At 37.0% G+C, this 17,868-nt stretch overlaps 1 protein-coding gene across 1 annotated transcript in view; it reads right to left on the reverse strand.

Annotated features, from left to right (window-relative positions):
• Positions 1-1,606: 1,606 nt before the first annotated feature.
• The window catches only part of ADCYAP1R1 (ADCYAP receptor type I), a 141,117-nt gene continuing 124,855 nt past the window's right edge, over positions 1,607-17,868 (reverse strand). The window contains exons 14-17 of the mRNA XM_050708890.1: positions 8,697-8,780; positions 3,534-3,663; positions 3,288-3,329; positions 1,607-1,795 (exon numbers count right to left, since the gene is read on the reverse strand). Of these exons, the coding sequence (XP_050564847.1) occupies positions 1,607-1,795; positions 3,288-3,329; positions 3,534-3,663; positions 8,697-8,780 (445 nt within the window). The remainder of the gene's footprint in view (positions 1,796-3,287; positions 3,330-3,533; positions 3,664-8,696; positions 8,781-17,868) is intronic.

The following is a 17,868-nucleotide window of genomic DNA, read 5'->3' on the forward strand; positions in this document are numbered from 1 at the left end:
CATACACACACATATATATATATTTTTAGATATATATATGTATATCAGTTCATAAATCCAAAATGAAGTGAGAGCTAGTATGGTCATCAAAGCCTTTATGTATAAAGACTTTTAAAAATTGACATCATTGACATTTGACTGAAGTAGATGTGTACCAGTCGTGGCTTTAACTACAAGGCAAAGTTGGAAAGAATGTTTTAGTTTCTTTCAAAAAAACAAAAAACAAACAAACAAAAAAAACACAACACCAAAACCAAAACAAACCAAACCAAAACCAACCAACCAAACAAAACCAGTAAGAACATCAGTATTTAATCAAATGGATTATCCAAAGAGAGAGAAAAACACCAGGTGTGGGAAGTCATCCAAAGTCTTTATCTTTTCCTTCTATAGCATCTTATTGTTCAGTTTGGTTGCTCACCAAATGCAGCTGACTTTTACTTTCCAAGGCGATCATGCCAGATCTCTCTTGTGCCTCTTGCTCTGGCAGGGAAGAGTCATAATACACAGAAGTCAACCAGGTTGCAAAGGCACCACATTGTATATGACAGCACTACCCCAAAACATGCTGTGTTTGGGCGCAGGTGCAGGAGGTTCAAGGTTATCTGGAGGGAAACACCATCTTGGAACTGACTTTTGCATTTAAGGTGGGAAGGAGGAGACAGTTATTTCTATTATTCAAAGAATCCAATCAATCAATCAACTCCCAATCAATCAATGCCAAAAATATAGATATATCTTAACTACATGGCCCTTTTAGAAAATTCACAGCTTAGCTAGAACATAAAGCATTCTCAGAAGTGTCCCTGGGTATGGCAAAAGACAGCTGATCCCATCTCTATTGCCTGGAGTCCCCCAGCTGACTGATGATAGCTATGCAGCTTCACATTGGCACAGCATTTTCTTTAAGTCCACTGGGTACATCTGACTAAATCCAACCATGAAGTTAATTGCCTGGAGTTCTTCCTGAACCTGCTGGTATGATCAACCCATGTTAGCTCCATCCTAAGACTCAAAAAAGAAACTCTGGAAATTCACATGCCAAAAGATAGGGACAGGATAAGATACACTTGACTAGTATAAAAAAAAAATAAATCCAAAACAAAACAAAATGAAAACCAAATTGAAAAATTACAGTGTTCATGTCCATTCACAGATTAGTATCGGTTTGGCAACCAAGAATCACAACTGCACAGCAATTACTTGTTACTTTTGACTGACAACAGATTACTTGCAGATGCTCTGAAATGTAAATCATTGAGCAGGTGGGCTTGGCCTATTTTTAACTTTTAAATATTTTCCATCAATGGCCTTGAGTACAGTTGTGTATTTACAGTGATTTTTAAAAAGATATATATATACACTTCCTTTGCTTTTTCACCTCTACAACCATCAAAGACGTTTTGGAGGAAAGGAAAGGAAAAAGGGAAGGAAAAATGAAGGGAAGGGAAGGAAAAGGAAAGGAAAAGGAAAAGAAAAAAATAGGAAAGGAAAGGAAAGGAAAGGAAAGGAAACCTATACCACCAGCAAAACTATGTTTATTTGTTTTCTTTTTAAAGGGGTGGTTTTTGGTTTGCTTGTTTATTGATTTGTTTTCCTTAGCTGCTCATGTCGCTAGATTCTCCGCATTTATGCTGGACATCCGAATCTGAGAGCTGCTCTTGCTCAGAATGGAGAGTTGTGTCCCCCCGTTCACTCCGCTGCTCGCTAGAGAAGGATGACGATGTTTGAAATCCACAGCAAAATACCGGTTGACTTTCCAGCTCCTCCATTTTCTCTTTATTTCTGATTGCACCTTTAGGGAGAAACTTCAAAAGGTCATTTTTTATGTACTTAGCCGCTCGAGGACATGCTGACAAATTATCAAGCTTAGAAAAAAATAAAAAGGAAAAAAAAATTGACAGAACAATTTTAATGGCAATAAAAACTCCATACTTCATCTGAGGTGACTTCTGTGTGTATGAAGAATGCCAGGCATGCAGTGGGAACAACAGCCTGGATTCAGTGTCTCTGACTACAGATAACTTAGGATCAGCCCAGAGAAAACTTCGCCTTCTGCTTTCAGCTCACCTCTCAGTAGACAACAGTTCTTGCATCCATGTACATCTATGACACCTTCCTTTCCCATGACCTTTTCTCATGGGCAGAGTAAATCACCCATAGCAAAGCAATACCTGGTCAGAATTCCAATTAGAAAATGAACAATGATGAAGTTTTCCCTGTTATCACCTCTACAGTTGTCGTGCTTAAAAATACTATAGAACGAAATTGGCCAATATAAACTAGTGTAACCCCACTGAATGAAACCAAGATAGAGTGTTTGGGGTATGATTCATCAATTCATCTTTTTTATTATTTATTTATTTATTTGGATAGTCAGAAGTTAGAAGTTTAAGTGAGGAACTAGTCTTTTTATAGTCAGGTTAACAGACATCTGTGGAAGATAATTCATTTAACCTGTGCTAAATACCCACTGTTGAGTGAGACAGAGAACCTTATAGAAGTTTTTTTGTTTTGTTTTGTTTTGTTTTTGTTTTTCCTCTAGGTTACAAAGACAGCCCACAGTTACCCCAGTTATTTGTTTAATATTTCAACACCTAAGCACACTTGAATGTCATTCTACAACTTTAATCTTTCCTAGGCCTTCAATATTGAGTAGAACTGTATTAAAGATAAGAGTGATCTTACTTTACTACTGAAAGCAGTAAAAAACTATATTAAAACTACATTACCCTGTACTTGCAGGTAAAGGATTTGTCAGGTGACACAAAGTTGCCCAATCTTCATCTTGTGAGAAGAAGTCTGAGTGATTTACTAACTTGGCCTGACTGGTCAGGATTCATTCCTCATAGTACTGGACACTCAAATAAGATTCCTAAATTAGGAACCTTCTTTCTTATGGATATTTTTATAGTTAATCAGATGATACAGGTAACTGCAGAGAATGAGTCAGATTAGCTAAGGTCTGAGTCTCTCCTTCAAGGTGTTTCTCTCTCTGTTGACTCCAGAAGGACTCCTGGGAAACGAGTCACTTAAAATAATTACCTCTGTTAGGGAACATTAATCTGAGCCATCATTTGTGGCAAGGCCAATGTTTTGTTTTGATAAAGACATCACACATCCTCCTTTTGTTGAGATATTGTGAAATTCAGACTAAGGTATTAGGAAATATGTAGATGATGAGTTACAGGGAGAAATTAGAATAACAGTTAGTCCTACAAGGAAATGGGATGAGGATGGAAATTGGAATGGTGAGGGTGAGGGAGGGTAAATATTAAAAGTCTTACCTCCCCATTCAAGAAACAATAGAGAACAGCAACAACAAAACCCTAAGTAAACAGGAGGGAAAAAAAAATCCTTCAGGAAATGCTGGAAAACAGATGGAGTTTAATAAAAAAAACAAAACCCCAAATCTTTGTACACAAAGCATATACATAAATGAATAAACACATGGTCTGAGAACTGTGCGTGCATAGTCATTATAATGAATAGAGATTTCTTTTTAACAAAAGCAGAATTCACTATATAATCACCTGGAAAGATCCCAGTCCCAATTCAAACACTAGTCTCTCCCGCTTACTGACATTTTCAGGAGAAAAAGCAAACACCGTGTAGTGAATTCCAAACAAGGGGATAAGCAGTAGCGTAGAGCGAGCCAGTCTCCTGTTGTAATAGAGTGAAAGAACTTTAATGCGGCTTTGTAATAAACAACTTGTGCTTTAATTAAAGAAGAAAACACAGAATCTATTTTGTTGCTTCCCTTTCAGGAAATACATACACTATATAATTAAACAAACAAATATACAACATCCCCATTTGTTCCCTAACAGTAATTTTAAACACACTGTAGTTTGCTTCCGTTTCTTCATATTAGAACAATTATAACACATTAGTAAAACATTATACTCTGTACTGTTATTTTGATTTATATTATTATAAACATTTTTTTTTCCTACACTGCCAAATGTGAGAAAGGTAATCTTGGCATGGGATTCAAACTGCTACCATAAAACAATTATAAACCTCTCAAATAATTGCTTAATTCCAGTGGAGGGTTTGTTCTGAGCAAAAAATGTTACTGATTTTCTTAAATAAGGAAATAGATGGAGGACAAGGAAATCTATAAAACCATAAAGACCTTTGGAAGAGCTCCATGCTGTTTTTAAATTCAAAATTTTAGTCTCCTTATATCTATGCAGGATATTGCAGACTAGTTTGAATTGGCTTACTACATGCTCTATAATATCCTTAAAATTATGTGGTTTTCTTACTGAAAATGAAGACTTATTTAATATCTCCAAGAACTCTTTGAACATATACTGTTCAAATGGGACATCAGCACATTTCTAATGTCCCTCTGTCATACTTTGTGCACTAGTGGTGATAAACACATCACAGACTTTGCCTTGAGATGATACTAAATGCACATGATTCATTAGTCAGGTGCAGACTAAATCTCAAGTCTTTGTGAAAGACCCCACAAATCACAGAGCATAGTTCTTGCAAAATATCAGGTTAGACACTGGCCAAAAGTATTTTAACTAGAGAAAGAAGAAAACCTTGAAATGGGTTGATAAAGAGAGTACAAAATCTTCATCTTTGGTGACCTCTAAAATAAGTAAGTTATACAGGAGTGACCCAGTACAATGGATTAAGAAGTTTCAAGGTCTCTTCTAGTCCTTTTTTTCTATGAGTATGCAAACAGATTGATGAAAAGGAATGCAAATATTGCAGAAAAGATTATAGAATAATGCTATCTCCATAAAAAATAAAGTTTCTAAAGAATTTAACAGTCTTCAACTACCAGTAGGATACAAAGAAATCAAATTAAGATTGTAAACAGAAGAAATAAGTATCATTTCTAAAGTTCTGTTATGCTTTTTATTCAGGTTTAATGTCAATAACAATCAAATGATAAATGCTATTTTGATTCAAATATTATTGTGAATTAGAATTGTGTACCTCACTGCAGTCATAGGGGATTACTTTTGGGAAAGATGAAGAATTTTCTCTATAGCCATTTTTCTGTCATTAATTATATTTAATTAATCATTAAATTAGTTTGTAAGATCTTGAATTATAATGTCATCATCAACTTATTTGAGATGTTGTCTTTAGTAGTGTCATAGGAGTCGTGAAGAAAATACACGAAATGTAAGAAGTAGCACATCCTGAAATTTCTATATGATTAAGATCAATAGAGAGGGAAATAAGATTTTAATAGGAAGAAAAACTTAAGCTATTACTAATGGCTGTGCAGATGATGATGAACTGTGTTTTTCTGAAAATATTAGGAAGAAAGACAAAGCAGCAGCTGTGAGACTGATATGTATATGTGCAATGGTGAAATGAAGATGTTAAAGATAAAAATATAGTGAAATTCTCAGGAGTGCAACATGGAGGATGCCATGCATGACAAGGCCATCCTCTTTTTTTTAACACATTCTTTCAGACAAAGGAACATGGGGGACAGATCCAAGTGTTTTGAGGACAGTAATCACTCAATGAGTTTTAAACAGACTGTTTGGAAGAGGTATATTCTCCAAAGGTGTAGAAAAAACCTTGCTTACATTCCAATGGGTAAAGGAATATTTCAAGTTTACTTACCAAAAAAAAGAAAAAAAAGTGTAAAACAATAATAATAATAAAATAAAAAAGTGTATATATATATATATACACACACATATATATAAGAGGCTGGCATTCTATCTTCCATCTGTCATTTTCTTTAAAAACAACTACAGAATCAGATTCCAATAGTATGGAATGCACATTCCAATAGAATATGAACTTTCCATAAAGTTAGTCCAAAAAGACACAGGTAATGGTGTCTCTTATTTTTCCTTGTTCCTGAATGTGTTTCCTTAACCAAGTGAAGTTATAGAAAGACATCCTTATAGTAAATGTAACAGAAAGTAGAAAGGTCATCTAACTTTGACCTGTCTCTGGAGCAACCGTGTCTATTTTGCCATTGCACATGCACACTTACACAGGGGACTCCTGAAATGTCTGTGCATATTACATGGGACACAACCAGGCTTGAACTGGGAATGAAAATACACATCATATTGCATTGCTGAATAGAATTCCAAGCAATTTCTACTAAATGTTCTAGTGTGATCATATTCTGCATTTTAAAACATGATTCTAGAAGACAAATTTATGCTATTATCTAAACAAATGCAGTAACTACTGCTCAAATGAAATAGAGAAAGAGAGAGAGAGAGATGCTGTTACAGGCAACAAGCACCAACGAGTTCTAAATGGTCTAAATAGGTTCTTCCAGCTTCTTTGAATGTGACAGCAAAGATATATCTCTAGATTCACAATCTGCAGATATAACTGTAAGAAAATCTGCTCTGGATATGTGAGGATGCTATTTTCAGAAAATGAAGGCAGCCATCAAAAAACATGGGTCTTCTACACCAGGTGACATGAAGCTCAAGAAGTGATTGAGGAAATTTGTGGTTGTCACTCTTTTTTTTTTTTTTTCTGTCTTTGAGATAGAGGTGAAAACTGTAGCTTAGAGCTTACTCTCCCGTTAGTTCCAGATATCCCTACTGAAACAGTGTCTTGAACCTTTTCTCCTGGGACTATAGCTGCTTCTATTGGACTAACTGCAGAGTTGTGTAGCTCAAAAAAAAAATAAATATGTGAATTTACATAAGATTTGACAGATTTTATAGCACTGTGCTATTAAGGTAAGGATAAAATACACAATAACTTGTACTCTGGCAAACAGTTTGTTGCCTTGTGCTTAGAGACTTTTATCATTCAACTTTTTGGGGACTATCACAGACCGTCAAATGATGCAAAAGACCTTCAAAACCACAGGCTTTGAGGAAAGTAGTTGTTATGTTTTCCCTTTATTGTCAATAAAGAGTAACAGGCACTTATGTATGAAGATGAATTGTCTCTCCCTAAGTCCTTTAAATATCATCTCCATGTTTCACTATTGACTGTAAAGGGGATTTAGACTAGGTTTGTGACATAAATTGTGATAAAAGACTTGTAAAGTTTAGATCAGAGGAATTCCATCTCTTTGGTCCTAACTCGATGATGAATATGTGCAAAAAGTTTTAATGACAATATTTCAAATAGAAAGATATACAGCAAACCATGAAGATAAAGGATGTCACCATCAGTAATATGCTTATTAGATCTCCTGTTTAATAAACCAGAGAATCTATTTTATCTGAAGGATGCTAACATGTTAACCCGACTTTCGTGAATGTCTGTAGTCTCTCTGACAGGTACATATCTTATCTGGAAGCTTAAATAGGTCTGTAGGACTTTGGAAGACTTGAGGCAAGACCTAGAAACAATAATTGATTATGTCTTTATTTTCCCATGCGTAAATCATGTCTTCAGACTAACGGCTTGAAAAGCAGTGGAGGCTTACTGAGATTTTCATTTCTGGCACAAAAAGTACAGTTTAATTTTTTTGGGGGGAGAAGTGTATAATTTTTATGGCCTCCTGTTTAGGCTGAACTCTCCCTGCCATTGACTAAGTAGAGAATTCCACCTTTGGCAGCTGTCAGTCCTCCGTCTTTGTGAAGTACTGCACTTAATATGAAGTCTGTTTCCTTGCAAAGGCCCAACATGAACTCTATATTGCATCAGGCTATAGGTTAAGAGGAGAACCTCATATTTAAAAGTATCTCCTCCTAAATGTACATCCTAGTTTTGCCACTACTTTTCTTAGACTTCAGGCTTCTTTCCATGCAGAAAATGGACCTGCTGCCTGCCTCTCTGCTAGTCTCTATTCTTTCCACCTGTTTTTGCATGACATCTGTCTGTTGACTGAATCTTTTGAGCATTGTCAGTGATCTATTTTTTAAATACCTTGAGGAGATGTAGAATCACAAACAGGGGAAGCTTATATTCATGCTTAAAATGGGTTTTGTTAGTAAAAAGACATAGCAAAATACAGAGCTGTAAGTTACTAAACAATTTGTTTTCCTTAATGATGTCAGCAAATACTATTCTTCAGCAAAATGCTGTACTTGTGGATCAGTGCAGCCGGAGATCCCTGAGAGTGTTGATTTGCACTCATAAGCCTGCTATATAATTAAAGGGGATGTTCATCAGAAAGTATAGAGTATAAGATTTCTGAAAGGTACATGTCTCATCTAAACGAATCCCGTGGGCTTCTTGCACAAGTAACAGAGAGTGAGATGCACTGTGAGAACAATATTAGTTCTTGTCTCTAAACAAAAAGACAAATTTTAACTCATCCCTTCATGTGTACTTTTCCTCATCCCTTCATGTATACTGACAAACCTCACTCAATTCAACAGACTTGTACACCAACTGAATGTCCAATTCACAATCCTGCCCTACCCTACCCCTACTGTTATAGCAAACTTTCAGGTGAAACATTTCCTCTTAGAATGACCAGAGAACACCACTTTGTTGTATAATAAAGAGTAGCTATTAATAGTTTCTATAGAGACACTATCCAAAACCATAAATAGCATCAGTGATAATTACGAAATTTCAAAAAAAAAAAAAAAGCCTTTAAATCCTTGATCAAGGTGCATCAGCAAAAGCACAGAACAACAAAAAATTCTACATGCAACAAGAACTAAATGAATGCTTGCTCTTCCGTTACTACCCCTCTGCTAATATTAAATCATTTACTTGCAACATGCTTCATACAAACACAGTAATGTTACAGGATCGCGTACACTTACAGGGTAATGGTTGATAGTTCTGACATCTTGCAAGAGTGCTGGTTAGCCCTCTTAGGCTTACAGTAGCATTTCTGAACGCAGCTGCTAAATATGACAAGATTAGCATTTTTTTCAGCATATTGTGAACAGGCCAAGGTAGGTCACTTTCAACACATTTCATGAGACACATCACAAAGATGGAAAGCGGACATGACAGAATGAAGTTACAACACAAATCAGCTGCTTGACTGAAGCAAAAATAAAGAAATAAAATAAAAATAAAATGCATTGGGTGTCACTGGCAACTGGGATGTGTCAATTCACAGACAAACCAAAGATCAAACAACCTGGAGGCAGGCGGGCAGTTTTACGCATCCAAAATACACATGACTTTTGCAGTCTGGTAGTGTACAGAGGGTAACAGAACAATATACTAAATGAAAGTTGACTGCACACTTGTGGAGAACAATTAAATAGTAACATAAACTTGTAGGATGGAAATTAATCTAAGGTGAAGTTGGATCAGATGTTCTTCATTTTCATGTGTAAGTACCCAAGGTGGTGTAAATCCCTTCTTTCTAATGAAGATTACAACTAAGGACACCAAAGCACTTCTTTGCCCAGTTTCCTTGATGCATGAAGAAGGGAGTTCAGTATAGAAACTATGTCTCAATGCTAATTCAGAGATACATGTTATTTTTTGTCCAGCACACTAAGACCAGTGGGGTTGTATAAGCAGCAGGCTCATATACGTTAGACCAGAACTGTGATCCCTACATGTTGTACTCTAGAAGGAGCAATAGAGAATGGGAAGTGTATATTTAAAATCAACCACACAGAGGCTAATCCAAATTAGCTGTTAAGAATAGTAATCTTGAAACAGCATGGGAAAGCATTTTGAAGGATCTGAGGGATAGATATGTTGTATCTGCTATGTCAGACTTAAAAAAATAAACCATGAGAATTAAAAATGGGAATTTGTTGTTGAGGTATATGGGGGGGATTTCTGTTTGATTTTTGTTTTGTTTTGTTTTCAACACATGGTTATTTTGGTGGAATTCACCTCAGTGAAGCTTGGATATTTACAATACTGATGTCTAAGTAAACTGGACATGAATTGGTCCATTGGGAATCATCAGAGGGATGGTCAAGTGAGAAGTACATACTTGTTGGTCAGGGTATATCTGATCTATTTTAGATGTCCACTTTAGGATGGGTTGAATAGAAAACTCCAATAACTATCCTGACTAAATCTTTGTTGACTCTAAAGGATACTCTGATTTTTTATTTATTTATATATATATTTTTAAAGCAATTACCTGGAAAATGAATCAAAAGTTGCTTCTGTTTCTCTGCTAATATGCATTGTCTATGATTTGTGTTCATCTAGTCATAGATGGAAGAAACACTTCATAACTTTAACAGTATAATAAAGTTGAAAACAGATTAAATTTCTCCCTACTGTTAACACTTTTAAGCCAATCCCATTTAATGGGATTGCCTTTTTTTTTTTTTTCCCCTGTGGGTTAATCAAAAACTTACATTTCTATTACAGACTATAGAGACTATAGCTTAAGAGCTGGAAAAATTACAGTGTTGTGGAATGCAAACATCCAGCAGACAGAAAAAAAAAACCACGTTTCAACTTGTAAAAAGAAAAAATATCTCTTTTCTTGTGTGAAGTTGAAGTAAATATGAAAATGACTGTTCATTTTACAGAATCATTTCTGTGATAAAATTTTGCACTACCTCTGTCTTTTACAGAACTGAGTTGTGCTTTAATTGATATTTAATACTGATTAAAAACAGGGATGAAAGTTTTAGAGAACTTCAGAGAAAGTTCCTTTTTACAGTGGCTGAGACTTTCAAAAGTGACTGGATTTTGAGTGTCTCATTCTTGGATCACCTGAGTTGAAACAGCAGAAAATTATCAGAACTTTTACCACAAGAGGGCTGCCCAGCTTGTGCTGAAAAACAGTGATTATGAAGGCATTTTAAGGTACATAATCTGAAAATGAACTATCTAAAAATCAATAATCACTTTTAAGAATCTTAGTTATGGGGTGTAGTAGCAGCTTGTTTTCTTCACTGACATGCTTGATGTTGCACAGGCAATCTGGAAAAAAAAAATCTTCACTGATTATAACTCGTTCCTTTACTGATTATGCCCTGTATTATTTGGCAAGGACTGACTTTCATTATAGCGAATAGAACTAATATGACAGCATTTGTTTTTCTGATATAATTATCAAAAAGGTAAGACTTGTTCTAAAAAAAACTAAGAAATAACCTCTACTCTACAGTGAATGAGGGTAGGCTCATACATTGCCTTATGATGGAAAACTTTAGCATTTCTGAGGAAAATGCTGCTTTTTTAGCATGCTGTTAACATTTTTCTGCCATCATATCTAATTTACCTAATCATCTCCCTGATGTTAGATATTTTAAAGTCATTTAAAATCTTCAGATTACAGGATTGACAGGAGTTTTCTTCCTTTTTCTTTTCACTTTGCTATTATTATCATTATTTATTAATTTATTTTCAAGCAAAGTTGAAACATTAATACAAAGAAATGGAGAAAGAGAGAAAAGACAGAGGAGGCACGAATCAGAAAGAAATGAAAAGGAGGAAAAATAACTAAATAAGAGAAAAATAATATAAATGAGATTATGGATATCAAAACATTACATTAATTAGGGCAGAAGCCTCAGATTTCTGTAGGCACACACAAAATGGAACTGGTCACGTCTAACTATATGCATCTAAGAAGAATTTAAACTGAACTACCATCTTTAACTCACTCAATCATGGAAAGAAACAGGCACTTCCAGAGGTTGGTCTAATCTATGCAACAGAGGCATCTAGGACATACGGGATGCATTGTCTTATGGAGAGGTGCCCTGGTCTCTCATTTTGACCATAGACAACAACTAGACTGCTTAGATTAAATACGAGACTTTAGACAGCTAAAGGCAAACAAGCTGAGTCTCACCGCATGTGTCCTGTGCATGGACTGCAGCTGCATCTGGGAGGAAGAGGGAGGGTGCTAGGGTGGAAGGGGAAAGAAAAAGTTAAACATTCCCAGGATGAAATGAGTGATGTATGTTGTGGCTGAAGACCATCTTGTCAGACTGAACACCTTATGTCTAGCAAGTTAATGCAAATGAGAGAGTTCACAAATTTGAGGCAAAAGTAGTTGCAATTCAATCCTAAAGACTTTGTAGGTTTCTCAGAGATGCTTAAGAGAAGTAAAATAAGTATGTTTTTTCAGGGGAGTGACATTATGCATTTTTACCAAGTCCTTGTAGATACATAATGAAAAATCAGGGCTCTGGGTTTTGGTCATTAATAGCACATGGGGGAAGGCAAAGTTTGAGGGTCGTCTCTGAATATGCTGAAGGTAGAGCCTCTGGGAAAACGTAACGAAGGTAGAATTTGATTAACAGAATTTAATTCTGTGCCTCATTAAGAACCTTTGTGCACCCTGCTCAAATAATTCTACGTAACCTTACTCCAAATAGGATTGGCAACCTGGTCACTGAAAAAGAAAATTAAAATATGTAGCAGTAGGGAAGAAATGTAGAAACAAACCACTGAAATAACTGCTGAAAATACAGTAAAAAGTTAACCAAAGTGAAAGTTGAAAGATTGTATGGGAGAGAGAGTGGAAAAACTGAAAAATGCAGCTATACCATCTAATATTTATGTCTGATATTGCTATAGGTTGTGGGAAATCCTTTCCTTGCTACTCAATAGCTAAGGATTTCTTGCACTTTGACTTGTTTACTGGTCAAAACTCAAGCTACCTTTACAGAAATCCTGTATTTACAGATCAGATGTGAGCAGAAAACAAAGACTGTACGATTCCACCCTGCTGCAGTGAATGTGGGCACTAATCCACTGCATGCAAGTAGACTCATTCACTTCTCTCATTCAGACAGAATAAAAAGCATGGATGTTTCTCAGCAAAGTTGTTATTTAGTTTCATCTCATGTAACTTTCGCAGTTTATAATATAGATATCTGCCTCTAACCCTGTCATCCCATACTCACTTTGCAGTCAGTGGTGAGAAACAGACCATAAAATGAGATTTGTCTGACCTCTTTTAAACATCTTGTTTATAATGAAATGAGTGGTAACCAAGGACCTTATTCAATGAACTGGGTAGATCTCTACTGACTACAGAAGGAGACCAATATGATTAGCCTATTAACAGTTGGATCCCATGCTGCCTTTCTAAATGTACAACCATTGTTGTGCTCTCAGTAAAAAGGCATTGCTGTTTCTCTACTCTGCAATTGAAAACAAGTCCAAAAGTCCTAGTCTAGTCATATTTTGAAGATGTCTTAGCCTAGTTATCTATAGTTCTACTTTATACTCCTGAAACCACCAAACTAAAAAACTTTCTTCTGATATCTCTAAGGGGTCTGAGGTATTCTAGGTTCATCTTCTGACACATGGGAATAAATTGAAAACAAGTTTGGATAAGTGAGGCAAAGTGTTACATCACCTTTTCAGTCTTTGTTCAAACACTTTGGATCAATTGACTTCATTGGGCGGTAGATTTTTATTTTTATTTATTTATTTATGGTCTCTTATTCTTTGAGGGCTCTTCCATCAGTTTAACATGTAGGAGGTTATTTTATTTTATTTTATTTTATTTTTTTTTTGTGTGTGTTCTGAGTAGGAGCATATCGCACAGTTCAGTAGATTTTTTTTTTTTTGATTTTCACTTTTTGTGTCTATGAATCTATGAAAGGTAATGAACTTCAGACTTGTTTATGCAGGAATTCTCACAAGAGTGTCCTATGTATTTAAAAGATTCAACACACAAAGAACATGTGGAAAAAAATTTCTCCATGAGTGTACATTTTATTTCCACCAAAGATAGATCTAATCACTGAAACTGAAAGCTCGCATGGCAAGTAAAATAAATAAATAAATAAATAAATAAAACTGACATGGAAATTGTATGTCTTTGAGGAAACCTCTACTTCTTCTACAGAGGATGAGACCAGATTACTGTTTGCAGACTATAGATGCAGTTGAAAATAGATGTTTAACAAAAATTAATTAAAACTGAAACTTCTTGGCCAATAATTTTTTTCCGGAACTGAAGCTTGAAGATGAAACAGAGTGGATAAAGAGAGACAAAAGTCAACTCTACCTTGTTCATTCTTGACTTTGCTAACATAGATAGGGTGGTCATGCAAGGATAGAGAAAGCAATTATTTATAATCAAAGGTCAAAAAGTAAAGAGGTAAAGTTTAAAGTTTAGCTGTGTTCTAGAGAAGAAAACAGGTAGTAAAGGGTAGAATACTTCCATCAAAAAATAGACTTCAAATGAAATCTAACTTCAAAATTATGTGTCCTCATCCTTCTTCTGTATTAACTCTGAGATTCTACTTCCACATGATAGCTTATTCTCACTGACTCTAGAATATAATTTAATGTCATGCACAATGGAATAATTCTGATGGAGGTGCATTAACATAACTTCAGGGTAGGAGACAATAGTGTGTTTAGTGAGAAAAATGTACCACATCAAACAAGATTCTTAAATGGTTTTGAATTTAGGTTTACTGCTTGAAACAATGACTATTTCCTGGCTATCGGGGGAGGTCCCAGTTGACTGGCGGCTAGCCAATGTGACGCCCATCTATAAGAAGGGCCGGAGGGCAGACCCGGGGAACTATAGGCCTGTCAGTTTGACCTCAGTGCCAGGAAAGCTCATGGAGCAGATTATCTTGAGGGTCATCACGCGGCACTTGCAGGGCAAGCAGGCGATCAGGCCCAGTCAGCATGGGTTTATGAAAGGCAGGTCCTGCTTGACGAACCTGATCTCCTTCTATGACAAAGTGACGCGCTTGGTGGATGAGGGAAGGGCTGTGGATGTGGTTTACCTTGACCTCAGTAAGGCTTTTGACACCGTTCCCCACAACATTCTCCTCAAGAAACTGGCTGCTCGGGGCTTGGACTGGCGTACGCTTCGCTGGGTTAGAAACTGGCTGGATAGCCGGGCCCAGAGAGTTGTGGTGAATGGAGTCAAATCTGGTTGGAGGCTGGTCACAAGTGGTGTCCCCCAGGGCTCGGTACTGGGGCCGGTCCTCTTTAATATCTTTATCGATGATCTGGATGAGGGCGTCCAGTGCACCCTCAGTAAGTCTGCAGATGACACCCAGCTAAGTGCGTGTGTCGATCTGCTCGAGGGCAGGAAGGCTCTGCAGGAGGATCTGGATAGGCTGGAGCGATGGGCTGAGGTCAACTGTATGAAGTTCAACAAGGCCAAGTGCCGGGTCCTGCACCTGGGGTGCAACAACCCCAAGCAGAGCTACAGGCTGGGAGATGAGTGGTTGGAAAGCTGCCTGGCCGAGAAGGACCTGGGAGTATTGGTTGATAGTCAGCTGAATATGAACCAGCAGTGTGCTCAGGTGGCCAAGAAGGCCAACAGCATCCTGGCCTGTATAAGAAGCAGTGTGGCCAGCAGGTCTAGGGAAGTGATTGTGCCCCTGTACTCGGCTCTGGTGAGGCTGCACCTTGAGTACTGTGTTCAGTTTTGGGCCCCTCGCTACAAGAAGGACATGGATGTGCTCGAGCGAGTCCAGAGAAGGGCGACCAAGCTGGTGAGGGGTCTGGAGAACAAGTCTTATGAGGAGCGGCTGAGGGAGCTGGGCTTGTTCAGCCTGGAGAAGAGGAGGCTCAGGGGCGACCTTATCACTCTCTACAGTTACCTTAAAGGAGGCTGTAGTGAGGTGGGGGTTGGTCTATTCTCCCACGTGCCTGGTGACAGGACGAGGGGGAATGGGCGAAAGTTGCGACAGGGGAGTTTTAGGTTGGATGTTAGGAAGTACTTCTTTACCGAAAGGGTTATTAAGCATTGGAACGGGCTGCCCAGGGAGGTGGTGGAGTCACCATCCCTGGAGGTCTTTAAAAGACGTTTAGATGTAGAGCTTAGCGATATGGTTTAGTGGAGTACTTAGGGTTACGTCGGAGGTTGGACTCGATGATCTTGAGGTCTCTTCCAACCTAGAAATCTGTGTCTGTGTCTGTGTCTATGTATGCCCAAATCCAGCCATTAAACATCTGAGAATATGATTAGTTTATGCCTCATAATCTTTAAAACACATAAACAAGTAAAACCTGCAGTGTGTTTATTGTCACAGTCAGGCAGAAAAAGTGGACATTCAAGCATTATAGACAGGTCTTAGTCTGGTCAGCCAGCAAAGCTCAGCATTGGTGTAGCTACTTTGGGTTTAAATAATTTGGAGCTCTGAAGCTTCAGTTATGTTGCTGTGCTTCACCTGCCTTACATATTTCAGAATATCGCTGTGGGGAAGGATCCAAGTTTCAACCCATCTCCTTAACCCTCCTTAGTGAAAAAAGAGAATGATGACTTTGTTGAAAAGGCTTGGGCTTTCAGGCATTTAATCATCTGAACAATGGCAGTGATTTCAATTGGAGTAAGACAAATTACAGTTCAGGAGCTCTCTCTGTAATGACACTGATGCACAGGATCTGGAGTTCTAAAACTATGACGTAAGCCATGTGTACAACCTTAGACTGGCCAAATCGTGAGGTAGAATACATTTGCTTAAACCACCTTCATTAAGACTGAATTCAATATTAAGCCATTGTAACTTGGTGGCCTTTAAGTGTGTGTTCATATTATCCAAGGCAAGAAAAAATTGTTCTGGGGAATTAGCCAGTTACCACCACATGGCTACTGTTATGCACAATATTAGTTAAAAAGCCTCAGAAGCAGTTCACCCTTCCAGATTAAAAAAATAAAAATAGAAAATCTTATGCTTTCAACACCTTCTTTCTTGTCCCTTCCATACCTCAGGCTCTAAGGACTATCTACTTGCTTGGAGAATCTCCTTCTCTAAGGAAGGAGATGTCTAATTCTTCAGACATAAAAACAAAACCACTGAATGTGAAGCATGTTAGTTGCTGAAGTGAGACACAAGAAATCAATGGTAAGGAGAAGCAGAGACACTGAGGGAAAATTAAACTCCTTTTGTTCTTATATGGTAGTGGCAAAAATGTGAATGGCAGCAAAAAGTGAATGGAAGACCATGGATGCTGGTGTTCATCAAACTTTGACATAAATTGAAAGCACGTTCAAGATCAGAGATGTCAGAATTATTCCCCATTCTCTGCAGTCTTTTAACAACTGCTGCATGACCAGTTGCTTCAACTTTGTTTTTACTTTTACACTAAGTAAATTCCAAGAAACAAAGGTGCAAACTGACTTGGGACAAATAAAATTCCAAGTTTTTCCTTTTCAGCATAGCAAGGCCTTAAAACAACTAAGATAGTTATTAGCAGTGCAGGAGAGAGAGTGAAAAACAGCTAGAATGATCTGATGTGGATGCTCCCATTTCAGCTTCCAATTTGAGATTTCTGAAAAATGATCTGAATCTCCAAAATTATCAAGATTATCTTCCCTACTGAACAAACTAAAGGATATAACACTGCTCTGAAATTTATGGGTAATTCATGAAGACACATGGCCTTTGGCACTGGACATTCTTTTCTCCCGCTGATCTCAGTGACCACTAACATTTATCAATGTAGATCAAAAATAGGTAGATCAAAAGTAGGTTATTCACTGCAGTGAGGTGCAGTGACTTTAGAAACACATTTGAGGTCTGTACCCCATTTTCTTTAGGAAGCCTACCTTATTTTTGCTAATTAGTGAACTTGAATGTGTGGCAAAAGTGATATTACAGAGGGTTTAGTTAGTATAATTGGTTTCCTATTAAAGGAAGAAGTTGTATATTGTGCACATTGCTAAAGTATTTGTGGTCTTTTAAAAAGCAGTGCTGGAACTACTTTACATACTTAGAGCATTTCAAACAGCACCTGTGTGGGTAAAGACCTATATTTACCTATGTACACACTCATGGACCCTACACACATAAATAATACTGACTTGAGCCTTCAGTCGTTATGAGTGCTTTTTTCTAGTTTCATACCAACTATGACAGTCAAGCCACAAGATTTTAGGTACAGGGTTTGAAAGATATTCAGGTCTCAAAAAAAAAAAAAAAAAAAAAAAAGAGAACCAACTGTTCAAATGTTTGCTACTAACATTTTTTTCAACAGGAAAATAGGAATTCAGAAGACATTTATTTATTTATTTATTTTTTTATCCTAAATAATCATGGCAACAGGGCTTAGAGGTAATAC

The sequence above is a fragment of the Cygnus atratus genome, chromosome 2, assembly GCF_013377495.2.
Source record: "Cygnus atratus isolate AKBS03 ecotype Queensland, Australia chromosome 2, CAtr_DNAZoo_HiC_assembly, whole genome shotgun sequence".
NCBI classification, from domain to species: Eukaryota; Metazoa; Chordata; class Aves; order Anseriformes; family Anatidae; genus Cygnus; species Cygnus atratus.